Genomic DNA, 9,611 nt, shown 5'->3' with positions numbered 1-9,611 from the left:
CTGACAGGCTGACCCCCCACCCCTTCAACCTCTTGGCAATCTTCTTATAGCCTACGCCATCTTTATGTAACAATTCTCTTTTTCAGATCCTCAGAGAGTTCTTTGCCATGAGGTGCCGTGTTGAACTTCGAGTGACCAGTATGAGAGAGTGAGAGCGATAACACCAAATTTAACGCACCTGCTCCCCATTCACACCTGAGACCTTGTAATACTAACGAGTCACATGACACCGGGGAGAGAAAATGGCTAATTGGGCCCAATTTGGTCATTTTCACTTAGGGGTGTACTCACTTTTGTGGCCAGCGGTTTAGACATTAATGGCTGTGTATTAAGTTATTTTGAGGTGACAGCAAATTTACACTGTTATACAAGCTGTACACTCACTGCTTTACATTGTAGCAAAGTGTCATTTCTTCAGTGTTGTCACATGAAAAGATATAATAAAATATTTACAAAAATGTGAGGGGTGTACTCACTTCTGTGAGATACTGTACATAATGCATCCTATGGAGTCTGCCACCTAATGTTTTGAGGATTTGGCTTGTGATATAAGCTGTCAACATGGAGCCCCAGGTGGCTGACAGTTTTCTCTCCTGAGTTTCAGGACCGTTGTCTGCCCTTGCACATCGCTGCAGCGGCTCAGCTGGGGGTTATCTAGTCTTTTTCAGTGTTCATTAGGCTTCAACAAAGGATCTTTCAGAGAATATCTGATTTGGTGGATAGCCTATATGCTGTAGATCTGTCTGCATGGACATGTTGGCATAAAGGGAGGCTATGAAAGTAGAATTAACACAGTAATATTTACACTATAGACCACAGCTGACTTTTTTTATTCCCATCATTTTAATTCTGCGGAATGTAATTTGATTTAATTTCATTGTTTCTACTGATTTTGAGTTTCAGGTGTCAGTGTCAGGCTTATTTTATGAATTTTGAAGGCAACATCCACACAAAAGTCCACACAAAATTGTATTTTGATCATTAAATTGCATGAATTTTGTAGGAGAGAAGTGTTTGTCCAAAAAGCTGTGACAAAAATGATCCATTTACATATCTACATTTATTTAGTCCAGTCAAGTCATTCCATTTTGCTGACAATTTGCTTCAAATAAAAAATGCATGATGATCATTGGCTGTCAAGGTCAATTGCAATTATGCTTTGTGTATAATAATAATAATATTTATTATTATTATTATTATTATAGCTATGGTTTTTTTTTTCTTTTTTTTCTCTTTGTTAATGTATTATCTTGCATAGGGCACCAGCCGAGTCAGGACTATCACTGGCAGGCCCTCAAAAAAACTGGTGCTTCCCCTGGGCGTCCCCTGTTTGGATTATTTATAAGAACTGTTTTCATCTAAAAATACTCATTGAATTAGTGGTCTCCTATCAGTGTGGAGTTCCATTAGGAAAAATACAGTCTAAATCTTGAATGCAGTAATTCCCCAGTAGAGTTAACAGCAGCACCTTTGTTCATTTGTTGCCTGTTGTGCAGGAAAGAGGGATAGCAGTTTCCTGTTATGAAGAGAGGTTTTTAAAGAGCTGCTTTCCTCCAATCAGGCAACAGATGAGCAGAAAGGAAGCCTGGCCAAAGGCATTTAGAGAAACTGATTTAGAACCTGTTTTCAGGAACATTTGTTTTTAAAATTTCTGCATTTTTTTTTTTTTTTTTTTTTATTATTATTATCTTACTTAATGATTTAAGCCATCATTTCTAGGCTATGGATCTAAATGGAATGGCAATGTGGTGATACAAACAGAATTTGATTAGAAATGTCGAGTTATTATTATTACTTTACCAGTGACAGCAATGGAGCAGCTGTTCGGGAAAGTGCCGTACGCCGCTGATGGTTATTGGCTTTAGATGTTTTTCTCCGTGGGTTCGGCAATCGATCCTTGTATTACTGTGAGGGAGACTCGCTGTACCTCCCCAGGAAGCGCGCGGAAAACACCTTCAGTCTTCAGTCTCCACGCGCAGATCGGAGCGCGCGCGCATCTCTCTCATTCCTTCAGCCGGGAAGCGCGCGGTTCTGAAGAGACCTGCTGCAACAGTCTCTAACAAAACTGATATTTTTTGGAAGCACGCCGTCGAATAAGTAATGAAGTGTTTATTGCTTACTTCTCATGCTTTATGACAAATGTCATTGGAGTAAGTTCACGGCACCTCTGGATATATAGTTGCTTCGGCAGAATATCAAGGAATAATGTGGAAATATATCAGATGCCATGGTGGATGACATCCGACAATGAACGCGGGTATGAAACCAACTAATTCAGAGTAAACTTTTCAGTACTGTTAAATTATGTGACTTAATAGTCAACAGCCAGTACTGTCCGCGGTATTACAGGGTATTTTTTGAATGCATACATAATAGTGAAAAAAAAGTTTGACATGGGAAGTAACTGTTTTTATCATTTACAATGACACAGTTTTGACGGTGGCTGTCCCTTTTATAGAAATATAGAAAATTTCATTTTAGTTCTCCACAGAATGACTATAGTGAAACTGTATTCACTTATTTTTTTCCTCTTTATTTCTTAATTGAATAACACACATGGATACGTATATATATATATATATATATATATATATATATATATATATATATATATATATATATATATATATATATATATTCACACACACACACATACACATACAGTATGTGTGTATGTATGTATGTAGAGAGAGCGAGAGAGAGAGATGCTCTTCATTTATGTGAATTGTTTATCCTGTTCACTTTCAGCTGGTAGTGGTAGGACTAAATTAGCAAAGCACTTTACAGCCCAAATCTGAGATCATGTACTGATGGCTTCGCACAGTGAAGAGTTTGTTTCTCCCTTTAGTCCTCCCATTGTGTTTAACCATTTGTTTTAAGTGAATTCTTGTTGCATAATTCATATCCTGTTATTTTGCCAAGGGGACCTTAGTTGGGATGTTAATGTTTCTCTTTTTTATTGTTCTTTAACACACTGAAATGACCTTTTCAGCCAAAAAAGGGAAAAAAAAGAAAAGAAAAACCCAGTCTGGGGGGTTGAGAGGGGTGGGATTTATCACTGGACAGTGAATCATGGGAAGACTGACGAGAAGGAAGTGTATTTGTGTTGTGCAAAACTGCGCTCTTGTAGAAAAAAAATGGGGAGGGGGGTTTATGGAGGAGAGAGGGTGCACTGTTAATGTCCTTCCCCTTTGCACTTCCTGTCCGCAGTCCTTCCAAGAGAGTCTGCTGGAATAGTTAATTAGTTGTGTCAGGAAACAACATCTTAGCAGGGTGAGCACCAAGTGCATGGTGAGTTTAATAGGACGTGCGTCAAGGCAGGTAGCAAATAACAGGAAAAGACAAGGGTTGTATGAGTTTTGTTAACAGAAAGGGTGTGTTTCACCAAAAATGACCTTCAGGTTAACCCTTTTTGAGAAGATGCACTTTAAAATCAATGGATGGGATTTTATTAGTTGCTATTATTTCCATTATTTGCTATTATATATATTATATATATATATATATATATATATATATATGCTATATATATATATATATATATATATATATATATATATTTACGGTTGTGAAAATGCTGTACAGTGTGAATGGATTGAACATATAATCACTTCATTATGCTCTAAGTTCAGAGGTTGCAGTTCATCAATCAAATGGTCAATGTAGAACAATCAATCTCATAATGCTCATAATGGCATGTTGTCAGTCAGTTTGTAGATTATTTCACTTGTTTCTAGAGCAAGGGCAAGGATATCCAATTCAACATCAAAATGTAATTTTCTTCACTCTTTCTGTTTGCAGATTTTTAGAAGCAATTCCAAACTTATCAACCAAAGACAAAGCAATTTGACTAAAACTGTGTGCTCCACCCTGATGTCAAGGCCTTGTCCCTCCACCCGAGGTCCTAAACCTCCTGTGGCACCAAAACCAAGGCTAGCCTCTGAGGTGAGCCAAAGCGTTGTGGGCAATGGGGACATTACATCCTCTGACAGACTGGAGCTGAATCAGGATAACGAATCAGATGTCACACAGGATGAATCAGATGCTTCCAGAGAAAACTGTACAGATGATGACGTGGAAAACAACTTATCTGACAAAGAGTTTATTGTAAATTATGACACTAACCATGACACAAGTTGCTATAATGAAATAGAGGAAGAATTACAAATGGCTGTGGATGAAACCATGGGAGAGGATGAAGGTAAAATTCATCAAGCTACTGAAGTACAGCATACAGCCTCTTCAGATTTATCGGAAGTGGTCGATGAAATTTTTGATATAGCAGATGAGGACCACAGCAAAAACACTGATGATATCAAGCCACCTGAGAATGTGGAATATGCTTATAATGTACTTGAGGACACCTGTGCATTTGCTGAGAATGAGACACTAAATATAGATCAGCCTGCAAGTGAATCTCAACGTCTGTATGAGGAGTTTGCGGAACCACCATCAGACAGTTGTTATTGTGCCAATAATCAGCATGAAGAGGACACTAAAGCAAATGTAAAATGTGTTCATGAGACACAAGAAGATGAGACTGGACTTTCTTCAAAGGCTACAACCTGTAGTCAGCCCTCACTATGTGAGGAATACCCTTATGATGTCATTGGCACACTGGATGACAACAGTACTTGGCAGGCTGAACGTGCTACCAAAGACCCATCTGGACGTTTCAGGTTTGCAGAGGAGACAGAAGATGCATTTGAGCCCTACTCTGTCATAGAGGTTGTGCCAAGTGATCCAGAAACAAGATGCACTGATGATGAGTCCAGCAATGAGAAACCAATGGACTCTGAGATCACAACAGAGGGAACGTCAAACCAAGAGCCTTACTACGTATCATCAGATGATGTGGCAGAGTTAGAGAAGGAACAGGCAAAATTAGAAAATGATGTCTCTCAACCTGCTTCTGAGGGTCAAGAGATGGCAAAAAATGAAGAAGTGGATGACTATTCTGATATCAAAGACAACAATGGTGAAGATCAGCAAGTGGAGTGTGTGTCATCTGAAGATTATGTCGAGATAGGAGATGAAGATGAGCCAATAAACATGGAGAGGAAAACCAGGGGCAAAAGTATAAGAGAACGATCAATAAGAAGGGGTCAAGCTCTCTTAAGTCAGAGGAATAGTTGCCAGCCACGTCTCAGACTTTGCAACATTACTGTTCCTGCCGACTTGGATATGGGCAGAACTCCAGAACTTACAAACCGCATAGTTTTTGCCCACACCACAGAAGCGTTTGAAGAGGACATCGAAGAGCTGGACTGTCATATTGTGCCTTTCTTTGAGGACTCAGACACGGAAAGTGACGAACACATTTACGAGGAGGCTGGCTTCGACTCTGAGGGCGAGAATTTTATCTCTCTGGACAGGAAGAGCATTGTGACGAGATCTCGCTCGCTCTCTGGGAAAGTACCTGGATATGTTCCTGAGACTGTGCCTGAAGAGACGGGCACCGAGTACCAGTCTCACGACTACTACACTGTGGCCTTGGACCAGAATGGAGTTCCACATCCCAAGCTTTCAGATGAAACAGAGGCAAACCAAATTACTGGTTTGAAGCCAAGGCACTTTCTTCTTTCTCCTCGGTTGCTTTCTGTTGAGGGCAGAGATTTGCCATTCTCAGGGCACTTTGAGGGTGAGAAATCTCCTAGAGAGGAATGCAGATTTAAAAAAAAAGATGACACACTTTCTTTGCCTTGTGTGATTACTTCCTCTGGAAGCTTTTCTCAAAGAAGTCACCAGTCCTCCAGTGGCGTGTCGACACCTACATCTCTAGTTGATATCCCACCACCCTTTGAGTTAGCTTACATAACTAAGAAGCCTGTGACCAAAAGCTCTCCATCACTTCTAATCCAACATGAATCTCCTGACAGCTCCAAAAAGAAAAATACTTCATTTAAACGTTTCTTGGCCTTAAAATTTAAGAAAAAATCAGAAAGCAAAGCCCGTGGAGATGGTAGTGTCCGCTCCTCCAGGTCATCGTCTGAATCTAGTCACCATGGGCCAGTTCGGGTGCTGGAGCTTGATCGAAGGAGTACAAGTGGCTCCCCACAGCTTCAGTCCCGTGTGGGAAATCCACAGCGTAACACAGAAATACCCACCACATTTCTGCTTTACAAAGAGAGGCAAAGAAGGCAAGGTGCACCTAAGAGTTTTAGCAACAGGGGTATAGCCAGGGTGGAGTCTTTTGAGGAACGCTCTCGGCCCCCCTTCATGCCCCTACCCCTCACTAAACCACGCTCCATCTCCTTCCCAAGTGCAGATACTTCTGATTATGAAAACATTCCTGCAATAAGCTCAGACTATGAAAATATCCAGATTCCACATGGACGACCCACTCGGGCAGTCACTATTACAGAGTTCTTCGATGACCACAATTGGACAACAGCAACTTCCAATGAGAACGACGGCTATGTGGACATGAATAGCTTTGTAGGAATAGAAAACAAACCCACCACTCAAGAGCAAGAGCCTGTAAGGTATGGTCAAGTTTTTAAAAACATACTTTAAAATGATTTTTTTTCCACATTGTAAAAATGCTAAAAGGGATCTGAATATATTAGACTTATTTCTGTTTAAATCATCAGTCTGTAGCATAAGATTGTCTACAGAGTTATATTTTGAATGCTGAAACCCCTTCCTCTGAACTCAGCAGTACCATCACCCAAGTCTGGAGGAAGTGCTGGCCAAAACAATGTTAACAGGAAATTAGGCAAGTGTTTGGCCACTTTGATAGCTCAGCTTGCACCTCTCTCTGTCTCAGAACACTTTCTGTAATCTTCCTGGCTGAATAAACAAGACTTAAAGTATTACGGAGATTCTAGACTATATCGTGAAATACTGGAGAGCTACAGGTAGGTGCACATACAAAGTGATATTGCTTTTATGCAATAGTTCTATGCAAAAGTTAATTGTAAACAACTCAAAATTTCAGACGCATTATGGGCCAGTTTTCCAATCAAAAATAGTTGCAAACAAAGCCAAAGCAAGATCAACTGGCTGGAAAGCCACTAATTGTTGTATAAAGTAGTGTATAATGATGCAAGCTGACATGCCAAACACTTACGCTGTAGGTGCTGTGTTGTGCATGTGGTAGTGGGGCAGCCTGTGGAGCCTGCGGACTATGCTTGCAGGGTAGCTTATCTGATTTTCCCATTTGCAGGATTTGACGGTACATTTATTGGAGTACCTTATCTGTGTGAAAAAGAATTTAATGCAATTGTTTAGTGATACAAATAGTATTGGAAAAAAGTGGATTAAACACTAGGGCTATTTTTCACCTTTATTGCAATGCTCTCACAGCCTGATGCAGCTGAGTGGAGGGGAATAGATGAGAAAACCAGTAAGAGATTTCTGTCCTCTGGGTGAGCATTTTAATAGCATGTAGTGTTATTAAACCAAATTCCCCAAATGTGTTTCTTTTATTTGGCTTAAGGGAGATTTGAGGATTTACAGAGGTTTAAAGACAGATGACTTTCTGACCTTCTTTTGAGTGTATGACACGCTCTACTCTCACTTTACCACCCTAGAGTCATCATTAGAAACCTCTGCTCGATTACCTCCAGTGTAGTCAAAGACTCTGACTTCTTCAAGTGGCCTCTAGGTAGCTTTTTAATCAGATTTTCAGAGAAACACAAGGGAAAGTTCCAGAATGGCTTATATTGTTATTAGTCTTTCCATTGTTTATCACTCATTCTATATAGTTTTTCGTGGGGAAAAAATGTGTTTTTCATAATTTTATTCAGAATGGGAAGAAATCGCATTTTTTATTGGCTGTGAAAAAACTTGTTTCTATATGCAACTCAATTGACTTCATATATTCACATTCTTTAGATTTAAATTGTATAGATTATGCATACATTAATCATTATAGATTTACTTTTCTAAAATAAAGCTCAGTACAGATTTCATGCTTTAATGCAAAGTAAAATCGATTGCTAGAAGTAAAATGAAGTAATAGCTTGATATAAAAAATATCACAATAAGAACAGAATTCATAGGATTATGTTCATAGGATTTTTTCCCATGGAAAACGACCAGATATTTGTGGTTAAAATTCACACTTGGTGTGAATGTCCATAATATCCTTTACATAACCATACATTGTTTTTAGCTTTTCCCAGTAAATTGTTATTGATTTATTCTTGAGTGCTGGGGAAAGTGTGAATACATTCTGCATTTGGGTGTTAGTCTTGGACACAGTGTTAATGTGGCACACTTTTGAGCATCCTCTATTATTCAGAAGATAATATGGGAGCCAGGGAGCTTTTTTCTGGTGACATTATTGACTCATTGTGTTGCTGTGCAATCTAACAGCATTGCATGTTTGCAAATGGGCCTATGTGCCTGCACCATTAGTTGCTCTGCGTCCCAAGAGAATCCTCCGTCACTGCTGATGTTCTGTCTGTTTTCGTTTGTTGTGTTTTGAATGCTTGCAGAGAAAAATTGACATTGCCACTTTGGTGGATGGAGACACAATGACAGGAAGGTGATTGATTGCAGGTGCATAAAAAAAAGAATATTTTTTTCATGCCTAAGCCAATTAGAGTGTAACACTCGGTCCTATCGGCTGAGGCTACACAGTTTAAAAATGAATTGTTTCAAAATTTTAAATGTTGAGTGAGCAGATAAAAGACAATAAGATGGCAGATATAAAACAACAGAATTGTATTTACACAAAACCAAGACACAGAACTAAAACAACACGGTACACATCCAGAATGGTCAGTGTGTAATAGTCCAGACTCCAAAGTGTCCACCCGTGTATATACAATCCAGTAAATTTGATAATCCAAAGTGTAAGTGCAAAATATGCGTCCTGGTTGGCAAGTAACAATATTTCATGTACTCTTGATTGCTTGGACCCATTTCCATTTTCAAGCGAATATTGTCCTCTTTTGGAAGGCCAAACAAAGTAGTTTCGCTTTCACAACGAAACACACAGCATTTCCACAAAATGGCGGCAGCGGCAACAACAATATTACAGTGAGAATAAAAGTTACGCCTTCTTTCTTTGCGTAAACATTTAGGCGGTGTTATGCAAATCTTTCCACATAGTGACACATAGATGTGGTGGTGTGTTAGAACGAGCCATTTTAGGGCGGTGTGGTCGACTCTTGACTTTTACAAAAAATATCTCTTTGGATTTGAGACTTTAGTCTTTCCAACTTTACAGATCTTCCTTATGCACCAAGAGCTTGTAACACTCCAAAGAGAAAGGAAAAATTTAAATAGTATCATATGACCCCTTTAAAGAAATATTAGGCAGCCATCTTAGGCCATACTGCTACTTTTATAGTGAGAGGCTACTTCCTACTACCTGTCATGTGATTGCTCACATGAAAGATATAGTCTAAGTTCTTAAAGACAAACACACACATTTTTAAGAGGAGTAAAATGGACAAGAAAACATATATAATATACAGTTATATACAGAGTGGTACATACAGTGTCCCTTATGTGGCATTGTCACAAGAGAAACGGGTTACATTTTATTTTAAGGTGTCCTTGTACTGATCCCAAAGGACAGTGGGTAGTGTGAGGGTATGACTGAGGAAAGATGTGAAAGTCCTTTAGCATAATAGTGGGCTGTTAATAGTTATCAA

At 39.2% G+C, this 9,611-nt stretch overlaps 1 protein-coding gene across 2 annotated transcripts in view; it reads left to right on the top strand.

Annotated features, from left to right (window-relative positions):
- The first annotated feature begins 1,372 nt into the window (after positions 1-1,372).
- LOC109098489 (FYVE, RhoGEF and PH domain-containing protein 5-like) overlaps positions 1,373-9,611 on the top strand; it is a 38,296-nt gene continuing 30,057 nt past the window's right edge. For both annotated transcript variants that reach the window (XM_042766224.1, XM_042766223.1), the window contains exons 1-2: positions 1,373-2,257; positions 3,802-6,485. In XM_042766224.1, coding sequence (XP_042622158.1) covers positions 3,874-6,485 — 2,612 coding nt within the window. In that variant the 5' untranslated portion in view covers positions 1,373-2,257; positions 3,802-3,873. The remainder of the gene's footprint in view (positions 2,258-3,801; positions 6,486-9,611) is intronic.

Source organism: Cyprinus carpio, chromosome A11 (assembly GCF_018340385.1).
Source record: "Cyprinus carpio isolate SPL01 chromosome A11, ASM1834038v1, whole genome shotgun sequence".
NCBI classification, from domain to species: Eukaryota; Metazoa; Chordata; class Actinopteri; order Cypriniformes; family Cyprinidae; genus Cyprinus; species Cyprinus carpio.
The sequence above is the reverse complement of the archived record's forward strand: the minus strand, read 5'-3'. Positions and strand labels throughout refer to the sequence as shown.